The sequence below is a fragment of the Sphaerodactylus townsendi genome, linkage group LG11 (assembly GCF_021028975.2).
Source record: "Sphaerodactylus townsendi isolate TG3544 linkage group LG11, MPM_Stown_v2.3, whole genome shotgun sequence".
NCBI classification, from domain to species: Eukaryota; Metazoa; Chordata; class Lepidosauria; order Squamata; family Sphaerodactylidae; genus Sphaerodactylus; species Sphaerodactylus townsendi.
The window spans coordinates 7,804,333-7,832,064 of NC_059435.1; the positions used below are offsets into that span (position 1 = coordinate 7,804,333).

General features: G+C 43.2%; 1 protein-coding gene across 1 annotated transcript; it reads left to right on the forward strand.

Moving 5' to 3' along the window:
- The first annotated feature begins 550 nt into the window (after positions 1-550).
- Positions 551-27,542, forward strand: TGFBR1 (transforming growth factor beta receptor 1). The gene is made up of 9 exons (XM_048510950.1): positions 551-727; positions 15,085-15,336; positions 17,128-17,370; positions 19,688-19,918; positions 20,464-20,631; positions 24,327-24,483; positions 25,841-25,965; positions 26,054-26,184; positions 27,055-27,542. Exons 1-9 carry the CDS (start codon positions 607-609, stop codon positions 27,178-27,180), a joined length of 1,554 nt encoding a protein of 517 aa, XP_048366907.1. The 5' UTR covers positions 551-606; the 3' UTR covers positions 27,181-27,542.
- Positions 27,543-27,732: the final 190 nt, after the last annotated feature.

The window sequence follows — 27,732 nt, forward strand, 5'->3', positions numbered from 1 at the left end:
ACAACCAGACCTGCGAAGGGCGGGCGGCTGCGACCCCGGGGACCGGGCAATGAGCGTGCACGCGCCCCCTCCTCCCCGCGGCCGCGCGCCGACCCCTTTGCGGGCACCCCCCCGTTCTGCCTCTCACCGTCGCGCGCTTCTTGTTTGTTGTTGGGGCTGAGTCGAGGCGGGCGGCGATGGGCGTGGCCCGGCCGTCGGTGCTGTCCAATCAGGGGGCGCCCTGGCGGGCTACATTTCCCCTCCCTTAACCTCTGGTAGAAGGGAGGGGAGGAAGCGCTTGTGTCTGTCTGGAGGGGCGTGGCCGGGCGTCGGCGCTGCCCAATCAGGGGGCGCTTTGGCCGGCCACATTTCGCCCCCCCCCCCCCCAGCCTCTTCAAGAGGAGAGCAGGTAGCGCCTGGCGGGGCGTGGCCAGGGGTCGGCGCTGTCCAATGGGGCGCCCTCCCCGCTCAGTCTGTCCGAGAGGAGCGGCGGGTGGGGGGAGCGGCTGTGTCTGTCTGGAGGGGGCGTGGCCGGGACGTGGCGCGGGGCGTGGCCTGGCGCGCGGCGCGCGGGCCCCTTTCTCGGGTTTGGCGAGTGGCGCCTGAGGAGGCGGCGGGGACGGGACAATGGCGGCGGCGGCGGCGGCGGCTTCTCCTCAGAGTCGTCTGCGGGGCCACGCAATGGCGGCGGCGGGGCTGGCCGGGCCGGGCTTCTTCCTCCTCCTGGCCCTCCCTCAGGCGACGACGGGTGAGTGGCTCTGCGGAGTCCGACCGTCCTGCCTCCTTCTCCTCACCCCCTCAGGCAACATGGCGCGGCCTTTGTGAAGAGAGGCTGGAAAAGCCCCCCCCCCACGAGACCGTGGAGTGGCTCCCCCCAGGAGTCCCCTCCGCCCAACCCTCGCGATGCCTGCAGAGACCCCCCCCCTCCCGCAACGTTTTCCAAGCTGGACTGTGAGGGGGGGGACACTTTTGACTCCCCCCCCCCGAAGGAAGGAGCCAAGTCTCGCCCTGAGCTGCCCCTGACCCCGTCTGCGGCTCTCCTGGGGGGGGGTGGGTGGGTGTTTATCAGCCCAAATGCGGAAGACCCCCCCCCCTTCCAAGTGGCCCCCTGCACCATTTCAGGGGTGGCTGCAGCGTTGCCGTCCCGACAGAGCTCGCCCGCCCTTGTGGCATCGTTGGGGCCGGGGGTGTGGGAAAGTTGTCCAGGGAATGTGGCGACTCAGTGTCTTCAAGAACCCCCCCCCCCTCTCTCCTCCGCGCTTCTCGAACAGATGCATCCGTGTCCGAGATGGGACGGAGCGGGGGCTTGACACTTTTGACCCCTCCCCGAAGCAAGGGGTCAGTGGCCTCTGACTGTCGCTCAGCATGGCACCCCCACCAGCTTTCCCACTGGTTGGTCGGGGTTTAGCGGCCCAATTGCAGAAGACCCTCCCTCTCTCCCCCCACCCACTCACCCACCCACCCACCCACAGACCCGGTCCTTCGATGGTTCGTCTGGACCACTTCAGGGTTGGTTGAAGCCCTGCAGTCCGGGGCAGCGCTTGCCCTGGTTGCATTGTCCTAACCAGGAGACACGGGAAAAGTTTGCAAGAGAACCGTGTTTTTCTCCTTCGTTTCTCACGTGGCCTGGGCTCACTTGCAAGAAAGTTTCGAGCGATATCCACAGTCAGTTCCCAGTCGGTTTGTTTTGTTTTGAAGTGGAAGTGCCAGACGGCTGAGAAACGGGCTGTGGTTTTAAAGAATGTTTGTCCAGAAAAACGCTGTGCTGGAAGCTGCTTTATCTGTTTGTGGTATTTGGGAGTTTGGTTTTGTCTGTTAGTTTTTACATGAAAATGTTTGGTAGTTATGCAGAGACTGCAGAAAAGGACTCGAAAGTCGGTTTCGATTGTCACTTGATTACACCACAGAAATCTGTTGCACTGAATATAGCTGAAATGTGAAGCTCATACACACATTGCCTGGGTGTTATATGCAGCCTTTAAAAACTTGCTGTGGTCGCAGCTGATCATAGTTAATATACATAAATAAATATTGTATATTAAACATGATACAGAATTTAATTTTGAATCTTGGATCCATGTGAAAATCTATTGACTTATTAGACTCCAGATTGTATTGCATAAATCAGATTGCTATTTTGTGGCTCCATGATGTTAAAGTTTGCAAGTCAACAGTGTTTTTCTCTTGGGTTCTAATGTGGCATGTGCTCCCTTGGAAAATAGTTTTGAGCAATTGTCAAAGGCTTTCACAGCCAGAATCACTGGGGTTGTTGTGTGGTTTCCAGGCTGTATGGCCATGTTCTAGCAGCATTTTCTCCTGATCCTCTGAAGATGCCAGCCACAGATGCAGGTGAAAGGTCAGGAGAAAATGCTGCTAGAACATGGCCATGTAGCCCGGAAACCCCACAACACCCCAGTTTTGAGAAATATGCACAGTAGATCTCGTATGAATTTTTTATGAGGAGGGCACCTTAGTTCCACTGGCTGATCAGAGGTTTCTGAAGAATCAACACATCATAATGCCAAATTGCAGCTAGACCCTAAATTGACAATACAAATTATTGTGGGTGGGTTTTTTTAGCTTAAAAGCAAACATTTCAAATCAGTCATATATTTTTTTAGCTTAAAAGCAAACATTTCAAATCAGTCATATATTTCACGTTCAGCAGTATCATAACAATATTGCATCCAGCATCAGTTATGTGGTTCAGAAATGTAGAACTGTACTATGGATGTTCATGAACCTGATTTGCAGGCAGATCATGTTTTTGTTAGCCCTATCTATCGGTTACATCTGTGCCCACAAAGAGCATCATAGAAATAATAGATCCAGAGGAGATGGCATTTCTGCATCACAAAATCATTGACCTGCGTCATTGATCCTCATAGCTTTTACATTAAGACATTCTAAAACCTAATCATACCAGCATGCCTTGTGGACTGTGTCATAAAAATCATGGATTAATCGCCTCTTGTCACACAAAAACTTATTTATGAGAGGATCATAACAAGTGTGGATCTTAATATGTTTCTTATGCCAGCACCCTGCAAAATAATCATGGATCTGATGGAACCCTGCAATGGCACAACACCTGGAGATGGATCATCATAGTTATTCTGTAGGCTCTAACTCAACCACATTCCTTGTTTTCAGTGTTCATGCCATGTCTTTCAGCATCTGTTCTAGCATTTCGGTGGCACAACTGATTTTTGTGATTTTCTAAACAATCTTTTTTGTTCTTGAATGCGGTGCTGTGATCAAGCTTTGATCAAGTTTGTGATATTGGGTTTTATTGACTGTTTGGATCCTGACCACAGTCTTGTGAAGCTTTGACTGACTTCCATGATTTGTAATTTTTTTCTACTTTGCAAGTAATTTTTTTCTACTTCACAAGTCCAGTGAACCTTTGACCAATTTGGATAATTAAAAAAAACTTTCTGGTCCTGTCCATGATGTTGTGAAACTTCGATTAATTTTCACAGTTTCATTACCAGGACCAAAATGCATTATTATTATTATACTTCAGTGCAGACTTTTCTGATACACTCATTATGTAATCACTGTAATTTATTTGTGATCCAGTGCTGTAGTGCTGTAAAAACCACATCAAAGGAGTCAGATCTTGCTTTATCCTATTTTCCCAGTTAAATCCTAAACTGCTTTATTTATTTAGAAAGCGCGGTATAAGAATAATAAATTAATGAACTGTTTTTTAAAAAAACACAAGGAGATTTGGCTCTGGACAGTTCATAGACTAGAGGATTAGCTAACCATGTACCCAGTGCATGCTGCCTAGAGCTCCATGGGAAAAAGGGACATGCTGTAAACAAACAATACTATAATAAAGGGCGCATCCCTGACCACTGAATCAGTCCACATATACAATGGAGAGGGGGGATTGTACAGCAGATGGATTGGCCTCACATTCTATTTGTGGTGGAGCTCCTTTTCCTCTGCCCAGTCTTTTAGAAAACTGGAACAGTGAACTCACACCTTTGTTTTTAGCACACAAGATCATTTTTCACAACTTTAACATAGCCTGCCTTTGGGCCATAGGGAATGTTCAGGGAAAAACCGTCCCGGCAGGTCAACAGGGAGGCTGTCTAGCATAGAGTATTTGTGGCTAGAAGTATATTAGCTGTCTGCTGAGTACTATTTCTTTACATTTAAGTGTTTTCATTTATGAAACAAGTGAAAACTAACTACATTGAGTGGGAATAATCTCTTTTACAGCCTGACCCTATGCCTAATTCTGCATAAGATTGTCAGGCTTCATAATATGGCATGCCAAAGCATTCCTCAGCAGAACTCGGTGTGTTGTTTTACAGTTTGAAGAAACAGATAATGGACTGGTGTCAGTCATAATCAAGTGCATTTTCTCTTCATGGAGTTGGCCATAGTGATACTAGAAGCTGTTACAAAATTCAGATTCTGCATTTTCAATATGTATAGCTGTTTTTTCCTGGACTTCTTATATAGTACTCACACAAACCTGGTTATGAATAGTGCATGCATGAAAGTAATGTATGCTGTCCCTACAGGATAGGTATTTAAAAATGCATTTTATTGCACTATTGATAACTTGTCCTCATCAACAATTGTTACTGGTCTATCAATAAATAGACTTTTTGGTTTTGAAGTAGCAGAGAACCGATGAAATGTTTCTGCCAATATTTTTATTCCATTTTTAGTGTAAACAAATTACCAGTGTGTTATATATATGTATATTATATGTATTACATTAAATATACATTATAAGAAGAATCAGAGACAATTTCACAGATAGTATGGAGGGGCAATGCCCTTTTTCTATTGAAGGAACTTTTGGGGGTGGCAGTAAAGATCAAAAGGACTGGAAAGATTCAGGATTTTTTAAAAAAGACTTCTTCCAGTTTTTGGAAATATTGGAGAGTGCTGTAGAAAAACAATCCTAGAATGAGTGAAATATTTTTAAGGGTAAAGTTTTACATTTTTTAATGTGATAACTGATAGAATTAAAGATTTAGAATTCCTGTGTCTATACTGTGTTTTTGAGGATATAATTATTATTTGAAGAGGATTAATTCTGTCCACTGTTAATATACTACAATGTGAATGACGGTAATACATTATTGAAGAGTTTATTTTATTATATTTTTATCCCACCCTTTCCCAGAGGGCTCAGCGTTCAGTGGTTTTTCATTGTTTAAAAGTTCAACATGATATTCAAATAGGCTGCTAGTCATCTTGTAACAGTGTGAAACTTTATTTTCAAATAAGACATTCTGTTTTTTACTATGTGTCTTTAACTTTTAGTTTGTATTTTTCTACCTCTGAAATGGCAAAAGCTAAGATGTGTTGTGTGGTAATAGCAAGTCTAGCAGCTCTGACTATAATACAGTGTATATCTGCAGTTTTTCTTCTGGGATATTAAGGCTTTTATACTTTTCAGTTTCATCAGTATGGCACTATTATTTGATATGCTATGTAAATTTAATGTTGATAAGAAAGTATGTATGTACCTTGTTTTTATCTTGCCTTTTTCACTGAAACTCAAGGCAGATTACAGAGCACAGTAAGAGAGAGAAAATGCAATCATACAACGTAAGACATCCAGTGAAGAAGAATGTAATAGTGCTAGGAATACTAAACTCAAAGACAATGTGATAAACAATGAGAAACAACGAACTGCCCAAGGCAAAGATATTGTTTAAGCAATGCAGAACGAGGGGTTACAAAGCATCAGACAATGCAGTTGATACCAACAGTAATAGATAACAGTGATGATTGCAGTGGTCTGTAGAGCTTTCTCATATGAAGGGGTACTTCTGGACTGTACTATGAAACACATTTTTGATTCTATCATAAGAGTGTCCTTTTGCACATTTTGTGGAATGATACAACCGTGGAAGTCCTCCTGATCTCCTGAGGCAGGCCATCCCAAAAGCTGGGAGCCTCCACAGAGAGTGCGTGTGAATGGATAGTTGCAGATCTTACCCATTTGCAGGGAGGAACCAGCAGGAAACTATGCACAGATGATTGAAATTGTTTATAGCAGCACATGGCAGAAGAGGCAGTCCTGCTGGCATGGGGGTCCCAGGCCTTGACGAGCTTTGTAAGTGATAATCCATACCTTGAATTGAAGTGAGTAACTGATTGGTATCCAGAGGAGCAACTTCAGGATTGATGTGACATGCATGGCTTGTGTCGTTCCCATAAGTAACAGGTCACCACATTCTGAAACAGTGGGTTTCCACGTTGACATTAAGGAAGGACCTATGCAGAGGGCATTGCAGTTGTCTAGGTTCCAGATGATCACAGCCAATCTGGCCATGTTGATCCATCCAGTTCAAGGTAGGGGGCCATTTTCCTGGCAATGAAACTGTGGTTCCTCCTCTGCTGCAGTAATGTGGGGTCCACAATGTCCCCTATTCTCTTAACTGAGTTAGAAAGTGTCAGCTGGACCCCAGCAAAAGTGGGGAGCATAGTGCTATCCCTTCAAGATCTTAGCCTTCCCACCAGCCATGTATTTTAACTTCCTCTCCACCATCCAGGTCTCTAATTTTATGGAAATTTCACATCTCTAATTGGCAAGAAAGAAATTTAGATCTGAGGACTCCTATCTTGAAGATTCCACATATATACTTGGCATTTTTTCCAGTGGCTGCCAGGAAGACTTGCCAGGGACTTAGATGACCTTATGAACCGGAAGTTCATAGAACTTAATAGTTTCCTCCCCCCACTTTGTGTATCTGCTTTTGCAGTGAAGTAGTTCCTTTTTGTATTCTCTGCACTGACCATTTTGTTTCAGCATCCCTTCCATCAGTTTGTGGTCAGCCTTAATATTGTGAAGCCTGAGGGGAAATGACTAGTTGCATGGTTGGTGCCAAATTTTTGCCTGAATTCTTTAATGCTCTGGCTGTAGTAATGGTGAGAAGAATCCTTCTTGGTACTCCAGATGTTCATGGACTACAATTCCCATCAGCTCCTGCCTGAAGAATCCTTCAGGGGAGGCCAACCTATGGTGTTCCAGATGTTCATGGACTACAATCCCCATCAGCCCCCTTCCAGCATGACCATGGCCATGCTGGTAGAGGCTGATGGGAATTGTAGTCCATGAACATCTGGAGCACCATAGATTGGCCACCCCTACTCTAGAAGAACTATTCTGGGTAGCAAATGACTTGGTGAATGTGAATTGTTGTTAGTTGTTTCTCAATACTGCTTTTATTCTTTTGGTACCTACGGCTGCTACTGGTTTTTAATTTCACTGCTAGTTTTTAATCTTACACTGATATTTTTGTTTTGTTTTTGCAATAGGTTTTATTATAATGGTAGACTGTTATTGGTTTTACTGTTTGTATTTGTGCACTGCCTTGGAAAGACAGTGATATACACATTTATTAAATGCATTAAGTAAACTGTCTCCATCTGGATGTTGAGTGATCCTGTGTTTACCACCTACTTCGTGTGTGTTGGTGTGTGGGAGAGTTAGGGTTAATTACATACAAGTTGACGTCTGTGCTGCTAGTTCAAAGGCAGTGTGGGATACTGGAGTCTCAGCGTTCCCTTGATTATAATGTTTTCCGTCTGTGTTGCCTGCTGATACCAAGGGTACGTTTTAGAAGGATGAGTGTAATGTTTGTGAGTTTGATCTGTGCCAATTCTGGCTGGTGAGATCCCACAAGAAGAAATTGGTTGTTTTGCTTCATGAGTTTTTATGAATGCATCATTCAGAGAGAGCCGAGTGCCAGATGGCTTTAGATCTGTAGTGGCTTGATTTCTGCTTAAACCAATCTGCCTTCAGATCCAGGTTCCATAGGCAGCTATTGTCCTGTTTCCAATTTTTTCTTTTGGGTAAATGTTGTAACTAGATGGCGGTCAGTGTGTAGTCCACCACTGCTTTGGCTTTAGGCATGAACACTGAGGCTCTGATTGTTGGTTTGCTCGACAATTGGCAACTAGAGAGGGTGGTAGATGAACCCCTTTGAACCCTTTTCCATGTTGACTCTTCTACTAAGAAGCTTCAGAACACTGAAGATGGTGTGGCATGATCTTTGGTGCATGCTGGACAGACCTGCTGCACACCTGTTTTGTTTAAGTGAACGTGACTGAGAGTTCCTAAAAGTTCCCCACAGCTGCATATTAAATAGGGATATTTATACATTTATTTACAATATTTATAATTGATTAAGGTGCCATTCAGAGATACTTTCAAAAAATCAATTATAAATGTTGTAAATAAATGTATAAATATCCTTATTTACACAACAGTGGCATAGTGGTAAAGAGCAGGTGCATTCTAATCTGGAGGAATGGGGTTTGTTTCCCCGCTCTGCCTCTTGAGCTGTAGAGGCTTATCTGAGGAATTCAGATTAGCCTGTCCACTCCAACACATGCCAGCTGGGTGACCTTGGGCTAGTCACAGTTCTTCTGAGCTCTCTCAGCCCCACCTACCTCACAGGGTGTAGATTGTCAGCCCCTTTGAGTCTGCTACAGGAGAGAAAGGGGGGATATAAATCCAAACTCCTCTTCTTCGTATTGAGGAACTTTTGCGAAGCTTCTGAGGAAATCCAGGATCACCTTGGACACAAATTGAAAGCCATTGTCTTCAGCTGTTCCTGAGACTGAACAGTGCTGGAGATGTCACTGGGGTCTGACTAGTACAGGGGTCTGCAACCTGTGGCTCTCCAGATGTTCATGGACTACAATTCCCATCAGCCCCTGCCAGCATGGCCAATTCGCACTCCAGCACTGTTGTAGACCTCTGGACTAGCAGAACTCTCTTTCTGTGTGCAGTTAATAATTGGATTTTTTGGTTTACTCCCCATAGTTCGTATGTCCTAATTAGGCTCTTTGATACTTGCTAAAACTTTAATGGTTGTTTCTCACCAGGGGCCTTAAATCCTTTTAAAATTTTAATCTTTCAAAGATAGGCTAGATGTACTATTATCTTCCTGCCAAAATGGTTCTGCAGAAAAGTACTAGATGTTGTGTCAGGGTAGCATACGTTGAATTAAATTTGCGAGTAGAGACATTTGTGTTTGTCATAATTTATTCATTTTGCAAACTGCTGTATTGTTTTTCTGCCTAGAAAATATACAAGAGGCCCTGGTAGCAAAGAGGAAATTTGAGCTAATTGCAGCTAACATAAGATGCAAAGAACTTTTGGCCACGCTTTGTTGTCATCTACCTGGCTGGGCACAGTGTGCCATTAGCTGCCTAACCTTTCTATGGGATCATGCCTTTTCTGACTCTTCGCTATACCAGTAATAAAATGGTATGATACAGCAGAGCACCCAGCTGCTTAATTTGCAGATGTCCATGCAGTGTAATTATAAGAACAGTTACTCTCTTCTGATCCCATTGACTTCAGTGGACTTTGCTTGGTCATTTGATAGATCAAAAAGATTCAGTCAGTTGAGTGAGGCATTCACAGTAGTTCCTGCTGGAGAGACTTAGATGTCAAGTATTTCCTGTGCTATGATATCTTTAAGAAATGCTGTCACCAGAATACTGGCAAAATGTCATGCCATTGTAACCGTGACCCTGGTTCATTTATGCCATTGTGAGGGCCAGAATTGGGCATCATGTAAGTCATGGTCGGGGGGAGCGGAACTTTAGTGGGATCCTAAACTCTCTTAATCCAAAGTTCTGAGTACTAAATGTTTGTAATGTTGCACAGTTATGTGTCTCTTACGATGAGATTCAGCAGACAGTGATGTGCCCCCAGCTCATACTCAGCGGCCTTCACAATGGAACCCTCAGCAGGAACAAACTCAGAGTTCTCCATTGCCTGGATAATTGTGATCTAGCTGTGGTGAGAGATTTGTGTAATTGGAAACTCCTGATAGACTTTATGTAAAATGGAGAAAAATGAATTGGGGATTTGAGGAATACAAAAACAAGGAAATGAATATAATCATTAAGAATTAATTTTTACAGAGTGCAAGTAGTAAACTTTTTTTCTGGTTGAAATTTTATTAGTACTTGAACAGCTTTACATCACAAAGGATACACAAAAATCATAGAAAAACGAAGTATATTTTCCATAAGGACTCCCAAGTTTTGTCTGTGCCAAGTATTAACACCCAAAAAATTCATTTTCTTCTACTTGATCTTTAACCACCTGGGTAAAGTTGGATCTTCAGTAATAAAGTTATTACTAATTATTAGTAAAGTTACTACAAATAAAAAGTCACACTTTTTTATATTGGATCATATTTTAACAATTCTTAATCTTATTTTAACAGTCCGTGACTTATTTTAATGATCCCTAATCATACTCATCATTTTTTCCCCTGTTTTATCCAAATAATCAATCAAAGGTTTCCATTTGTCCAAAAATGCAAGTGGTATAAACTTTTAAGTGTCTGGGCAGACGAAATTGGGAGCCTTCCCTTTTCCCTTTATTACTTTTTATGTTTTCTCTCTTTTCTGTTTGATTTTTATATATTTTTAAAGTCTTAATTATATTTTAAAAATCTCCCTAGCAGTGGTGAGGGGTAGGCTCCTGAGGTTCCTATTCCTTTTAGCCATGAACAGTGTGATAAACCACACATTGACAGTGGAGGTGGAGAACAAAGGCTGCTAAAGTAATTAACAGCAGGCAAAGATAATCTACCCTGAGGCTGTGTGGAAAGGTGCTAAGCAAAGTGAGACTGAGGTTGCCAGCATGCAGATTAGGTTGCTGCTGCCAGGCAGAGTCCGTGGAACGTGAAACCCTCAGTATTCCTTTTGAAATCCTCAGTGTTCATCCAGATGCATACAACCTTCTGGGTTGGCATTTATGAGGAAAATGTATTGGGACACCAGTCTGTACAGCCAAAGATTCTGCCTCAGTTTCTGTTTTTGCAGATGCTCCCCAAAAACAGGGAAAGGGCTGCTTTTAGTGGTGATGACTTACCTGGCTCAGCAAATTGTAATGAGGCAGCGTGTACATGAACTCAAATAGGGTGCATTTGGAAGTTCTGTGGTTGCTATGCTTTGTGGAGGGTCCATGTATTGAGAAGTGGCAGAATGAGGTATGATATTGGCCATAGGAACAAAAAGTTCGGCAGCTTCTGAGGAAGAGTCTGTTAAATGGAAGAAGACACAGAAGTACGTATGAGAGATAATGAGAATAGTATAGTATTGTTGTGGGCTTTCCGGGATGTGTGGCTGGTAGATCTTGTTCCTAACATTTGGCCTGCATCTGTGACTGGCATCTTCAGAGATGTATCACAGAGAGAAGTGTGAAAGCCTTCGACAATACAATAGTATAGGAGTTTAGAGTTTGATAACAGATTTTGTTGGAATAACTGATGTTAAGGCATCAGAATAAAAGGGAAAAGACCTCCTTCATAAACATTTCTCACTCTGTCTTGTAAACATTTTTCTCACAACTGTTCCAAAGAGAATATTCCTAAGGTAACAGTAAACAGTACAGATTCTCACTGAAACTGTCTTTTAGGTAACTATTTCAGAATTTCTTCCTTCTAATCTAGCTCTTCATTAATTTTGATTTTTATGTATAAATTCAGCATGGAACTATTTTTTTATTTTTCTATGCAGTGTTTCATGTTAGTTGATATGTGAAATTAGTAATAGTTGTCAGAATGGTAATCAAGAGTCTGTGAGACAAATGGCCCAACATAAGAAGAGCTCTGTTGATTCAGACCAGCATTCCATCTATTTTGGCATCTTCTATCACACAAGTGGCCAACTAGATACCATATAAACCACAGAGGACTGATTCATCCTCTCATGTTGTCTCACAGCTCTGGTATTCTGTCCTTGTATGCGGAGGTTCCCTTGAGTTACTATGGCTTGTAGCCATTGACAGACTTCTCCATGAATCTGTCTAATTTTAAAGCTGTCTATCCTAGTGGCTTGTCACTGTGTCCTGTGGCAGTCAGTTCCACAGTTCAGTTACTCATTGAGCACAGAAAACCTTCCTTTTGTTCATTCTGAATGTATAAATTTCGCTAGGTTAGAATATGCTGTTGAGATACGTCATACTTAAATTACCAGTACTGATATGTCTCTAAGGTCTTATACAAACTCATATTTTGACTAATGATTTGACATTGGCTTTTCTGAATCTTTGACAAGGATTATGGAGTTGCAGGTAAAATAGTCATCTGCCTTGGTATAAGACCTATTTTAAAACCTGTAGTGAGGCCCTGACTGTTGTTCCGCCATCTTGTTTTACACCTAGCACTGCTGGACAAGGTGGAACTTAGTTTGACCTAGCAAATCAGATGTTTTAATTTCCCATGCCATTCTTCTGGCATGCTAGGAATATGGCTTTGGTATCAGAGTTGTACCACTAAAACGTTTGCAGTGCTTTTTTTTCTAAATCTAACTATATGCACAAATTGCGTATTAACTATACAGTTTCTGTAGCTGGTATTGTTATTGATTAAAGACCACTGACTCAGCTCATCCAAAGCTTTTGAATGGGATGTCACCAGTACGCTTCTGGTACCCAGTCATACATAAATCTGTATGGGTTGGGGACTGCACAGTAGAGGGGTCAGAATACCTCCTCTTCAGCAAGTGCAGTTCTGCTGGCACTCTTCATTAAGGGCTCCCCTCATTGGCACAGTGGTGTAAGTAATTTAATGCCACGTTGACCACTGTTAGAATTGACACCAGTGTTTCAGACATGGTTGGCCCATGAATACCCATCAAGAAGTACAGGCAGGAGGTTATTCTGGCTCAGCTAAGAAGAACTGGATGTGAAGTCTCCTGCGATCACTGGCTGCTGAAGAAGGAGTCCGCACTGGGATCTGTGCCTTGTTAAGCTCTTCTTATACATTCTGTTGCTCAAGTGTCCATATATTTTAAATGACTGCTAGATTTTTCTCCCTCTGAGCAGAGGATATTTTGTGGGGTGTTTCTTACCATCCAGTTTGGGAGGCAGGAAATATTTTTTCTCTTGGAGGCGAAAGGCATCTTGATGGGTGCTTTCCACCCCATCTCAGGGAGGCAGGAAACAGAATTATGTCACTTCCTGTCGAGGCTTGGAGGCCATTTTAGGCAGTATTCTTTCCTGCCTCGCCAGGGAGTGCATGAAATTCTCGGTTCTCTGCACCAGAATTTTTCTTTAGTCGTTGTTTGTCTCCTTTCGTCCTCCTGTCTTCGTCTTTTGTGTCCTGTATCTTCTTGTGAGTAGAAGGGCTAGTGGGGGTTGTGGTCCGAAGGCTTCTTTCCCTTCCCCCCCTTTTTTCCCACTTCTACATTATTTTTTCCTGCCTAAAAGGCACTGCCTAAGATGGCCACCCAGTGCTTCTCTCCCCCTAGGGGATATTTCCATTGCTCCGCAGCTGAAGCCACTAGGGCTTCGAGGAAACGCTTCTTTCCCACGGCTCACGAAGAGCCAACTGGGTCCTCTAAACAGCTAGACGGACCGCGCTCCAGTAGAACGGGACAAGGTTCCAACAAAGAGATTCAGCCGCCCTCTAAGCGCTCTGCTCCCTCAGTCGCACCACCGCAGAGTTCAAAAGACAAACCGTGCACCAAGCGGTCGACGAGCGCTCCATCAGTTTCTTCATGCGCCTCTCCACCTGAGTTTGTCGGCGAACCGATCGCTCCCAGGGGAGGTCCTTCGGAGCAATCCGCTTCCCCTCTCCAGCTGACTCCAAGGAGCAGCGAGGGCGTCCCCGGCAACGCTAGGGAAGAGGAACGATCTGGTGCCAGTTCCCAACCAGGGACTGACGCTATGGCAGGACGCTTTGTCAGTGAAGCGATATGGATGTGGACAGATATTGTATTCCTAAACTGAATGGAAAATTAGAGATGCCTGCTTTAAATGTAATCTAATGCTAGGTGCACCATGACCTTGCTGTTGCTGCACCAGAGTATCTCTGTCCTATTTATCTGCCTACCAGAGTGTTCATATTGTTCCACATATGGCGTCTGAGAAAGGATTACAAGGGCTTGGTCAGCCCCTGGGTCGTAGATGTGAAAGCAGTGAGAGACAGGCTGGCCAAATATAATTTGGTGACTTCATGGCTAAGTAAGGTTTGAGCCATTGACTGATTTGGATAATTTCCACCCTGCGTTTCTCTACTGAATGTGGAGTCACAACAACATATTGCATATATGCTGTCAAGAATAAATGTGCTACCCTCATCAGTATTGTGAGAGATTCCATTCACAGATAGACTGTGCCCTTGTGGCCAGTGCCGTATAGAATTGGCGGCACATGTTCTCCTGTATTGCTCATTATACCAGGTGATCCGGTCCAAGCTTATAACCCTGTTTCTTGGGAGGAAGAAATGGTGCTTTGGTGAGTGTAAGGCATTTTTTCTTATGACTGCCAAGGGTACCTGGTAGAGTCAGCTGCTAAGTTCTCACAGCAAGCAGTGAGAAGTCATGAACTTAATATATCACTCTTTTAATGCCTAAACCTTGAATTTTATTGTTCTGGCTTTATTCTACTAATATTCTATTCCATTGGAGACTTTTTATATGCCATTAGAGCTCTTGGATTGGTTTGGATTTGAATGTGGACTCAAAGCAGCTGACCCTACCTGACAGCAATAACAAACTACCGAATACAACAATACAAAGGAAGCAATAAAGTAATCCACAAGAGAGTGAAGGGGAGTATAGCATGTGGCCAGAACTCTTCCCTGATGGCTACACTCTTGAGAAAACCCTCCCCCTCCATATACATTCATGGTCTGGATCATACAAATTGAGAGTGGAGACTGAAGGGGTAGGGAGAAGGAATGGAGGCAAGCAACTGTTGAGAGAGAATCTGCATGAGGTGATGGGGGCATGGCTTAGAGGGGATATTGACAGGATTCAGACTAGGTTTTGAATAATGGTGAAATACAGTAATCATTACATCCTGCTTATTTGTAATTCTCTGAAAGTGTGACTGGAATGCTCTTCTTTTTGACAGCTGACTGCAAACTGTGGTAGAAAGAAAGCTTATAGAAGCTTATCTTTTCTTTAGGTACTCTAGCCATTTTATGCCTGAAATGATTTAAGGTTTTTACCTGATACTTCACCGTTACACATAACTCTTATTTGTTTGTAGCTGCATAGAGAAAACATAATTTTGGAGCCCTTTATTGTCATAGCCTCAACATTGTTTAACACAACTAATATTAATATCTTTGTTAATTACAGCTTTACAATGTGTTTGCCTTGTTTGTGCAAAGGAGAACTTTACGTGCACAACAGATGGGCTCTGCATTACTTCGGTGACACGGAATGGAGATAAAATCATACGCAATAGCATGTGCATAGCAGAAATCGATCTGATTCCCAGAGACAGGCCATTTATTTGTGCTCCCTCTTCAAGTGAAGGAGTTACTACTATGCCTCATTGCTGTGACAAAGACTTCTGCAATAAAATTGACCTTCCAATTCCAACACCAGGTAAAAGTGTGTGTGTGTTTCTGCAAGTTTTTCTGAAATGCACCATGTGTAATATATGAGAGAAGATAAAAAAATCTGATAAAATGAGAGCAGAGAATGGAGTAACCTGAGCATTTCGATGCAGGTCTACATGGGAGATAGTGTGGTGTAATGGTTGTAGTGTCAGACTAAGATCTAGGAGACCCAGGTTTAAATCTCTCTGCTGCTATGGAGGCTCTCCGGGTAACCTTGGGTGAGGGGCAGCCCAATCCAGAGCCCCCAGTGGCAGGACATAGCAGGCTCCTGTGGCTCTTGGCAGTGCGGGGAGGCAGAAAAGTAAAAAAGCCTCCTTGCTGCTGAAAGGCCCTCCATTAGCATATGTGGCATAAGTCCAGGTCCCAGGCACCGGCATTCCAGCAGGCAAAGGCTCCACCCCATCCCATGCCTCTGAAACGCCCCCGCTACAGGGGCAGCAGGTACACTGACACGGCACTCTGCACCATGTTTGGCTGCTGTGGAGGGCTCCGGTGGCTGCCTGCAGGTATATTTACTCCTCCACAGGGGTAAGTGCTCCAGGGAGGGTAAATACCCCAGCGAGGCCCCACTGCCTCCATTGGACCACTTATTGGGCAGCCCAATCCAAGAGCTGAATGCCCAGCCATGGCCACATCTGCAGGGGTTTCCCAGCGGCATAGGGAGGCCCTGGGGCGTGGACCCGCCTCCAAGCCCACCCTGGCCTCAGCTCTCCAAGGCCAGGGACGGCAGACTTCCCCCCCGCCCCCCCTCCCACACACACTGGCTGGGCTCCCAGTTGGCAGCTGGTAGTCCCCTCCAGGCAGAGATGTAGCTAGGGAAAATGGAGCCAGTTGCAAAATCTGAGTTTTGTGGGTCTCCTATTAGCTCCCATTGGAAACAAGGGGGGATGTGGCACGCCCTTTGGGAGTCCCTAACTTTGGCCCTCCTAGAACCAAACCTCTCTGAGACCCAGACCTGGGTCTGAGTGAGGGTCATAATAAATCCCTGAGAATTGTGGTGCACTGCTGGCCTAAAAACTATAAAGCCCCCTGGGGCAGGCCAAAAACTGAAAAAACACTTAAACATACACAATACACAAACGAGGGGCAAAACTTCGGACATGTAATGGGGGGGGGTTGAATCTGAGAAAACTCCCCCCCCTTACCTATGTCCTTGGCTCCTTCCTTGGCCACGCACCAAAACCAGACCTGCTATGTCAGCAGCGGAAGGGAACCTGGAACACCGATGGGGCATGCACTGCTGCGTCCCTGCACTGGATGGGGAGGCAGACCACAACACCCACACACTGTCAGAATCGCCCCCCTGCTGGGGCGAGTGCCTTGGAGAGGACAAATCTCTCACAAGCAGATTCAAACCCTGCCCCCCTTTTGGATAGGCTCACATATTTCCAGCCTAACTTATGTTGCTGTGATGGTAAAATGGAGGAGAGGAGAATGATGGGAGCAGCTTTGGTCTCCACTGGGGAGAAAGGCAGGGTATAAATGAAGTAAAATAAATCAAAAATAAATGAGAACACCTTGCCCTTATTCTCTTTTTAGCTCAAAACAAGAATAGCAGGAAGCACTAGCTTTAAAACAGTTCTGTTTCCTTCCTCTTGCAAACTGTATCATTCACAGAGCTGTATGATCACTGTGTGGCTCATGAGGATTGGAGGGACAAAACCCTGTGCGGTTTTATATCATCATGCAAACCATCAAAAACTACATGTTTTAAGGGGCAGGTGGTTTCTTCTGCCCTTTTTATGTCTCATCCTCCTCTCCTTCTCCCCACTTGTAGGTCCTGTACCAGGAAAGCTTGCTGCTAATTTGGGACCAGTGGAATTGGCTGCTGTTATTGCTGGGCCAGTCTGTTTTGTCTGCATTTCACTGATGTTGATTCTGTACATTTGCCATAATCGTGCTGTCATACATCATCGTGTTCCAAGTGAAGAAGATCCTTCCATGGATCGCCCCTTCATATCTGAGGGCACCACTTTGAAAGATTTGATTTATGATATGACTACTTCAGGCTCTGGATCAGGTAGTGTAGTTTTTCCATGTATGCTAATAAAGTTCTTTTTTAAAAAGATAGTGTGCAGAATAGCACTACACTGACATAGTTCCTAGCTAAATATAATGAGAAAAATAGGGCCTTTGTAGGAATACTACTTAAGTCTTCCATCCCTGAGAAGTCATAGGTCAGTGATGGCGAACCTTTTCAAGGCTGAGTGCCCAAATTGCAACCCAGAACCCACTTATTTACTGCAAAGTGCCAACACAGCAATTTAACCTGAATACTGAGGTTTCAGTTTAGAAAAAAACGGTTGGCTCCGAGGCGCTCGTTACTCAGGAGTAAGCTTGGTGAAGCAACCGTGCAACGCTTTGAATGGGTGAATCACGACCCTAGGAGGGTTTACTCTGAAGCAAGCCCCATTGCCAGCAACCGAGCTTACTCCCAGGTATAGGATCATGCCCAGGCCAGCCTAGATGTGTGTGTGGGGATGATTTTCTGCCCCCTCCCCCCCACATGACAAACTCTGCATGCGTGCCCACAGAAAAGGCTCTGAGTGCCACCTCTGGCACCCGTGCCATAGGTTCGCCATCACTGTTGTAGGTTGTAGCCAGAGGCAGGATCTCTTGACATACAGTATGTAGCTTGATATTAAGAAACATACATTTTATTTATAGACATACTTGATTTTAAATGTAATTTTTTGTAGTAGAAGAAGGAAATCTGTTTTTGGTTTTTGTATGAACTGTGAAGTAAAATAGTCAAAGGTAGTCTGGAATTTAGCTTTGGTGGCATGCCCAAAACCATTTCCTCGTCTTCAGTTAAAGTAAGAAAGAGCTGGTGTAGTTGCCATATAAGAGGCTGCTTATACTGGATATTAGCAGGCTCCTGCTGAAAGTCTTCATCTACATATTGATGATTTTTAAAAAAACATACCCAAAGAACAAGCAGGGGATTCCAAGGAAAGGTGGACCAGTGAGCATAATCTTGGAATTCCCCAAAAAGAGTAGAACCTTTTGAGTAGTTCTCTGCATGTTGTTGTTGTAAATTTTGGAAGGATGTTCTAGGATCAACAGACTGGTTGTTTCCACTGTTGATCTGTAGACAGGGATTATGAAGGGGAATATGCAATTGATGCCAAATCTTGTTTAGAAGTTAGCTTCCTGGGTCTAGAGAAACTGTAGCCTTAATGTACCTCAGGCGGTGCAGAGCACCTGTCTGCTCAACACTGTTCTGAAGAGGGAAATGAAATGACTAGAAAGCCAGCAGCAACATTTGGGGTTTTTTTTTTAATTGAAAGTTTGCCAAATAAGTGCAACTCCGTTATGTAATGTATGTCATGGCGTAATGCAGACCACAAAATCTCAATGATAATAGTAGTAAAAAATGAAATAATTCAGACTGATATTTGCATTGATCAGTTTAGTTTTGTGATGCACAGAAGACTATTCAATAACACCCTGAAAATATCAGCTGGATAATCATCTGAGGTTCAGACCTTCAATATTAATAGATGAGCATATAAGGACCAAATCCCATGGTTAAAATGTAGTTTGAATGTTAAGTTCAAACAAATTCAGAGCCTGTCATAGAAATTATTTGTATTTGAAGATCTCTGCATGATAGCCTGTAAACCCAGTTGTCCGCTCATTTATTCCAGATTAATTTTCCAATCTTCCACAAAATTGGCTGAGGAATCCCAGTTTCACACTTATTTTCTGTGGCAAAACTTGTATCACATTAAAGTGTGCATTCTGTTTTAGTGAGAGCGGAAAAAAGCACATTTATTATTAGAATGTATTTATATTAGAATTTTTAACTCACAACAAATGAAATGATCAAATCAGTTGGGTTAGTATTACCAAAATGGACAAGGAAATGTTGATTAAATGTGGAGGAGATGTCTCTCTTTTTTGTTTGTTGGAATAAAGAATGTAAGAACCCATAATTGGAGGAGTGTGTGTGTGTGGTGGGTGGGTAATATTATGTGCTATAAAAACTAGTATTCAGATTCCACTATTTGTATAATAAATATTGGGGTGGATCCTGTCATTTTTCTGCTGATGGAAACAGTTTGTTCCCTGTTCCTCTGTTATTCCTTATGACCCTATAAAGTGTATTGGGGATTAGGATCTTGAGTGGAGAAAAAGCACCGTGGAAGAGGTGCTGCAGTCAGGTGGGGAATCCGACAAAATGGCCCCTTCTCCATCTCGCGTTTGAAAAAGGATGCCAAAATCTTGACTGATTCTTTTCTGGAACGGCAGATAAATTTTGAGTCAGATTTTTAAAAAAACCGATTGCTCAGACTTGAAATTTCTTTGCCTTTTAACAATTTTTAATTTTGTAGGGTTACCGTTACTTGTCCAAAGGACAATTGCCAGAACAATTGTACTGCAAGAAAGCATTGGAAAGGGCCGCTTTGGAGAAGTCTGGCGAGGGAAGTGGAGAGGAGAAGAAGTTGCAGTGAAAATTTTCTCCTCAAGAGAAGAACGCTCCTGGTTTCGTGAGGCAGAAATCTATCAGACTGTTATGCTACGTCATGAAAATATTCTTGGATTTATAGCTGCAGACAATAAAGGTTAGGAAGATTCCTGATTTGGTTGTTTCTAAATTCATGATGCCATCCAGGTACTAGTTTTTGCATATCATAAATGAGAAATGATGAACATTGCCTTGGTTCAGGAATAATATCAGATAAGGGGTCATGTGAATGAATCCTGAATTTCTCAGAACAGAAGAGAATTGCTACTGTTCTTCAACTGAGGTGAAGATTCAAATACTTACAATGAAGAATTAATTCCTTTCTCTTGTGTGAAGTGCTACCAATGAATGGTAAGCCAAGTAATGGCTGATTGAATAATATTTCTCTAGCCTCCAAGGATTCTGGTCTCAGAAACATATGATCCGCGTCTTCAATACTGCATCTGTCAGCTGTGTAAATGTGATTGACATTAATGGAATTTAAGCAGCTTAACACTGTGTAAAGTTGCAGTTTTTGCCATCTCTTGTTCCATGTAGATGTACAGTACTTTCTATCCATAGTTGAATAAACGGGTGACCAGATATCAGTAGCTGGGATTTTGTTTTTACTTTGAAAAACAAATTAATATTTTTGTTTTTCAGATAATGGTACATGGACACAGCTGTGGCTGGTATCAGATTACCATGAGCATGGATCTCTTTTTGATTATCTGAACAGGTATACGGTAACTGTGGAAGGCATGATAAAATTAGCTTTGTCTACCGCCAGTGGACTTGCACATCTTCACATGGAAATTGTCGGCACTCAAGGTAACTTCCCGCATGGAGTCAGCTGCTTGGAATATAGCTTAATAGTTTGTTCCCTGTTTGTTAGAAGGAAAAACTAGTAACAAAGCTCAGGTTTGGCTCTCAAAGAACATCCAATCCGGTAAAATACATGGATCAATAAGTCTGTCAGTTTCCAATATAATGTGTTGTACATATTCCCATTTCTCTTCTCCTCTTAACTCTCTGCTTACAACAATTTTCGCCAGTTTCCCTTTTGGTGTTATTTTTAGTTTTAACAACAGCGCGTGCACGCGCACACACAATTTTTGCTTGGCTAATTTCAATTATAAATTTCCTTTATGCGAGCCATAAGAAATAATAATAAGAAGAAGAGTTTGGATTTATATCCCCCCTTTCTCTCCTGTAAGGAGACTCAAAGGGGCTTACAAACTCCTTTCCCTTCCCCCCTCACAACAAACACCCTGTGAGGTAGGTGGGGCTGAAAGCTCCGAAGAACTGTGACTAGCCCAAGGTCACCCAGATGGCGTGTGTGGGAGTGCACAGGCTAATCTGAATTCCCCAGATAAGCCTCCACAGCTCAGGTGGCAGAGCTGGGAATCAAACCCGGTTCCTCCAGATTAGAGGAGCCATTAACCTCCTACGCCACTGCTGACCACATCAAACGCATGTGCTCCCCATTGTGCATCCAGACTTGTGTATGTAGCCCTTGGAGACAACCTGGAAATTACAACTGGTCCAGTATGGAGCAGCCCAATTGCTGTCAGGGGTGGCCAGTGGGAATATGTTGCCCTTTTTTAAAAAGCTACATTGGCTGCCAGTCTGTTTCTGAGTTCAATTCATGGTGCTGGTTATGACCTGCCCCAGGACCCCCATTTTTGAAGGACTGTCTCCTTCTATATGTCCGTCTCCTTCCATATGAGAACATAACAAGAGCCTTGCTGGATCAGACCAGTGGTCCAACATCTTGTCTCACGCAGTGGCCAACCAGTTCCTCTGGAGGGTCAGCAGCAGGGCATAGAGGCCAACACTCCCCCCCTGATGTTGCCTCCTGGCACTGATATTTAAAGGTTGACTCCCTCTGAACGTGGAGGTTCCCTTTGGTCACTGTGGCTTTTAGTCAGTGATAAATTGATCCTCCAAGAATCTAATACTCTTTTGAAGCTATCTATGCCTGCATTAATCATAACATCCTCTGGCAGAGAATGCTACAGTTTAATCCCTCTCCGTATGAAGAAGTATTGCCTTTGGCCTGTCCTAAGTCTGCTGTCCCTGTGCTCTAAGTATGGTCTTCAGGCAGCCATCTGTTGACTCTCCCATCACTCAGGGTCATCCCTCGGTCATTGACCAGAGCCTTTCCATCATGGCTGTGACCGAGGAACGGGCTCTCTGAAGAGGTGGGAGGGGCTCCACCTTGGAGATCTTCAGCAGACACTGCAAGGCTGGCCTTTTTTGCCAGGGCTTTTAAGGCAATTTCAGTGGCTGGCATCTTTCTTTCTTATTTATTTATTTATTTATTTATTTATTTCTTTCTTTCTTTCTTTCTTTCTTTCTTTCTTTCTTTCTTTCTTTCTTTCTTTCTTTCTTTCTTTCTTTCTTTCTTTCTTTCTTTCTTTCTTTCTTTCTTTCTTTCTTTCTTTCTTTCTTTCTTTCTTTCTTTCTTTCAACTTTTATACCACCCCATCCCCAAAGGGCTCTGGGTGGTGTACAACAGACAGTCACATATAAAATAAAACAGCTAAAACCTTTAAAAGCAGCAATAAAAATGAAGGTTAAACATGACAACTAATTATTATGAATCGAAGTGGTGTCCAGCGACCCCATTTTTTTTAAATCCTCTCTCAAGAGGGAGGAGCGGCAAGTCCCAAGATGGCAAGAGGCCCATGGGGGCGGGGGGAGATGTTTTAATGAATAGTCTCTGAATAGCAGCAGAGGAATTGGTCTTTTAAATAAATTCCTCTCCACTTTTGTGTGGATAAATTTGCAGTCACTGTGATCGCGTCCAATAAAAAGCACAATCCGGTACTGCAACTGGTATAATAATTGCCACGGCAGAGCTGTGTGATAGCATGTCAGAGGTTCTCTTTCCCCAACAGCCAGCTCATCTACTGTTTTTATCTGGTTGTGGGGGTGCAGTTGGTTAGCCGCTCTGGTGTGGTGTTTGGTTGTTGAGATGGAACTGGGTTCGGATCCCCCACTCAGTTTTCTGGCTGGCTATGGAACGTTCACTTTTTGGCTGATCTCCCTGAGGGCTGTTGGGCAGATAAAAGGGAGAAGATTGGAACCCTGTATGCCAGTGATGGCGAACCTTTTCGAGACCGAGTGCCCAAATTGCAACCCAAAACCCCGCTTATTTATCGCGAAGTGCCAACACGGCAATTTAACCTGAATACTGAGGTTTTAGTTTAGGAAAAAAACAGTTGGCTCCGAGGCATGCGTTACTTGGGAGTAAGCTTGGTGGTAGTCGGTAGCTTTGCTTTGAAGCAACCATGCAACTCTTCCAACGGGTAAATCACAATCCTAGGAGGGTTTACTCAGAAGCAAGCCCCACTGCCAGCAACCGAGCTTACTCCCAGGTAAAGGATCACGCTTTAGTTCTTCGCATGAAAACCAGTGGAGTTTAACAGCGCTTAACAGGGTTACCGACACTGCTTCCCCAAAACTTGGTCTTAGGTTTAATGCTAATAATCGAGCCCAGTGGCCCAGGCCAGCCTAAATATGTGGGGGGGGGGGCACTCTGCGTATGCCCACAAAGAGGGCTCTGAGTGCATAGGTTCGCCACCACTGCTGTATGCTGTGGAGAGCTCTTTATAGAAAGGGTAGAATCTAGATGTGATAAGAATTCTTGCTACTGGTAGACTAGAGACAAAGGTGGACAATATGAACGCTCAGGTACTTGAATGGGAGATGCAAGTACTGCATAGTACCTCTCCATTTGTATTCTTCGTTAATGGTCCATATCTTGATCTATAAACCTGGCAATCTTAAATGGATTCTAAGTATAATTCATACATCCATTGAAACTCACTGAGCATGCCTCAGCACTATATCAGGTGGCGTGTTTGGCATCAGGTGCCTTGTGAGGCAGAAATCTATCAGCCTGTTATGCTACGTCATGAAAATATTCTTGGATTTATAGCTGCAGACAATAAATGTTAGGAAGATTCCTGATTTGGTGGTGAGTGGTGTAGTGGTGAGGAGCAGTGGATTCTAATCTGGAGAACCGGGTTTCATTCCTCACTCCTTCACATGAGCGGTGGACTTTAATCTGGTGGACCTGGTTTGTTTCCCACTCCTATACATGAAGCCTGCTGGGTGCCCTTGGGTTAGTCACAGTTCTTTTCAAACTTTCAGCCCCAGCTACCTTACAAAGTACAAACTCCTCTTCCTCCTTCTTGCTTCAGGATGAAAAAGCACAAGGCCTTTGTTTGCAGTAACAACAGCAGTTACAATCGTTTCATAACATTCTCCCTAAGCGTTTAAATAGCTTTCTTTTATGTTAGCTCAGTACTCTAGTTTATTTTATGTTGTATTGGTTATTTCTGGTATTTGTCATTCCACTCTGTGATAGCCTTTCCAAGTTCAGAACTGTTCACAGATTTGGGAGTGTTTAATTTGACGCCAGAAACAAGCCAAAATTCAACATGGATCGTGAGTTTAAATGTATAATCATGTGGGATATTTTTGTTTATAAAATATTGTTTTTGTGTTTATTTCAGGAAAACCAGCTATAGCTCACAGAGATTTGAAATCCAAAAATATATTAGTCAAGAAAAATGGAACATGCTGTATTGCAGATTTAGGTCTGGCAGTAAGACATGATTCAGCTACAGACACAATAGATATTGCACCTAACCACAGAGTGGGAACAAAAAGGTAAGATAGTTCTCTTATTTATTACAAGAGAGCTGAAAACGGTTCTAAATTTGAAGGAAAATGTGCAGGTACACTTTGAGCTCTGTGGAAGTCAGACCTTCTTGGGTTTCGAAGTGGGAAACACCCTTTGGGTGTGAAGTCAGCTTCTGCATATCCTGAACAACTTGATGGTTTCATCTGCTTGCAAATTTGAATTTTTGTAGTTCAAACACATTTTCTACCTTTCCTGTTGTTAGTGAGAACAAGACTTAAAACTTCCCAGTTGCATCTATCATTTTCTCTTGTGTGTTGTTTATTTGCTTTCAGTTTTACAGCACCCTCTAGTGGGCAGAGAGATACTAGACAAGAAGTATCCTTCAGGCTGTATCTCAAGAAAGTTGAATGTTCCCTTGTTTTTCCATAGCTGTTGTCTAGGGCTAAGGCACTGGGTTGTTGTTTTCTCCAGTACCTTATGCGAAAGATATCACCTCTCCGTGTGGTATTTGACTCTAGGGGACATAGCGTCACCAAGGGAAGAGTCAGGTCATTATTCCTTCCCACATGACTGGCTGCCAACTCTGTAACCATTGTGTTAAATAGCTTCATTGCCGCATGGGCATCTAAGAACCTGTAGGTGAATGAGAGAGTGGATGGGTCTTGACTGTATAAAGCAAGATCTGAAAGCTGGACCAATGTATTTTTCTTGTTTAATTTAAATTAATACAAATCAAAACATAACATGGTAAATAAATATTTGGTTACTATAGTTGGTTGCTGTTTTTATTTTAAGAAACACTGGAATATAAAGTAGGTTTGTATTAGTGGTGGTAAATATTAGTTAACTTTCTGAATTGGTTCAGTACAGTTCAGTTCAATCTTTATTATGACCACACAGATGAAGTTCAAAACAAATAATAGAGATAGTAGTATTATAAAATTAATTATCTACATAAAATCACTCCATATATCACTCGATCTAATATATCTATTAAAAGACTAGAGTCTGAGTAAATTATGTAGTGAACATTATCCCTACTGTATTTTCACTGCAAAACATGGAAACTTCAACACAGAAACAGTAATTCTTTGGTCAACTCTTTCCAATGAGATTTTGAGAGTTTTCTACTCAGAAAACATTTTCTTATCAGGCAACAGAGGTTCCCTTAGATCAGGGGTAGGGAACCTGCGGCTCTCCAGATGTTCAGGAACTGCAATTCCCATCAGCCTCTGTCAGCATGGCCAATTGGCCATGCTGGTAGGGGCTGATGGGAATTGTAGTTCCTGAACATCTGGAGAGCCGCAGGTTCCCTACCCCTGCCTTAGATCCAAGCACGCCTGTAAGTTGTTGTAAATAATGCACATTGTTTTATTTTGATAGGTACATGGCCCCTGAAGTACTTGATGATTCTATAAATATGAAACATTTTGAATCTTTCAAAAGAGCAGATATTTATGCCATGGGGTTAGTCTTCTGGGAAATAGCTCGCCGATGTTCAATTGGTGGTAAGTACAAACTGGAGTCAAGCATAATTGACTTTATAACTATCATACCCCAATCTCTAAGATAGATCTTTGTTCCAACAATCCTTAGGAATCCATGAAGATTACCAGTTACCGTATTATGACCTCGTCCCTTCTGATCCTTCAGTTGAAGAAATGAGGAAAGTTGTTTGTGAACAGAAGTTACGACCTAATATCCCAAACAGATGGCAGAGCTGTGAGGTGAGATTTTTCTTGAAGTATTGGGAGCAAAGCAGGGTTTGGCCATGGTCAGCACTCGAATGGGAGACCTCCAGGGAAGATTGGTGTTCCTATGTCAGTGATGGCGGACCTTTTCGAGACCGAGTGCCCAAACTGCAACCCAAAACCCACTTATTTATCACAAAGTGCCAACATGGCAATTTAACTTGAATACCGAGGTTTTAGTTTAGAAAAAATGGTTGGCTCCGAGGCATGTGTTACTCAGGAGTAAGCTTGGTGGTAGTCGGTGACTTTGCTTTGAAGCAACTGTGCAACTTTTCCAACACGTGAATCACGACCCCAGGAGGGTTTACTCAGAAGGAAGCCCCATTGCCAGCAACCGAGCTTACTCTCAGGTAAAGGATCACACTTTAGATCTTCGCATGAAAATCAGTGGGGTTAAACAGCACTTAACAGGGTTACCTACACTGCTTCCCCAAAACTAGGTCTTAGGTTTAATGCTAATAATTGAGCCCAGAGGCCCAGGCTAGTCTAGATGTCGGGGGGGGGGGGGGACTCTGTGTGCACGTGCCCACAGAGAGGGCTCTGAGTGCCACCTCTGGCACCCGTGCCATAGGTTCGCCACCACTGTCATATGTGGAGAAAGATGAGTCTGCTCATCTCTTGCCTGGAATGCCCCGTGGACGGGGTGGCCATTAATTGGTTGCAACTTCTCAGCATGTTCTTATTATTGAAGTTCAAATGCTTTGAAGGAGATGGAGTCATTGTATGTCTTCAGATTTATGGATGCAGTTGAAAATTCGTGTTTATAAGGCTGGCTAGTTGTGGTGCAAAAATGTGATTTCTGAGAACCTTTGACCACCTGACGAAAGTTTGTTTCTTTCCTTCTAGGCATTACGAGTAATGGCCAAGATTATGCGAGAATGTTGGTATGCCAATGGTGCAGCTAGGCTAACAGCTCTACGTATAAAGAAAACACTGTCACAGCTCAGCCAGCAAGAAGGCATCAAAATGTAATTTTGGAGGTGCTACTCAAGGGAACTCTTAACGGTCCATGTCTGCACTAGGTTTCTGTGTGGAGAAGGCTGATTGTTCTACCTCACTGAGGGAACAGAAGGATATGGCTGCCTTTTTATACAGCATAGGAAGATCACAGATTTAGCACCGGAATTTCTGTGGATGTGATAAATAGTTGTACATATTGTTATGGTGCACTATGAACACCTCTTTTTTCCCCCAGGGCACTCAAAAACTTTGTCTAGTCTAGCTTCAGTACTGTGTCAAGGCTAACGCCAGTCTCTGATGCGTGTGCTGAGAACATGAAGAATATGGTTAAGATAATGAACTGGTATACACTATTTATACAGCGTATTGAAGGATTTCTTGAAGTGTTTTTTTTTTAACGTTTGCTTTGTTCATGATGGTACACTGTATATTCGGAACCACTGTTGGATTTTTCTTTGATTCTGACGATATGCAGGCTTTTTCCTGGCTACTATGACTACATCCTTCTGGACATTTCTATTGGGATTTACAGACACGACCTCATTCATCTGGAGGAACATAACA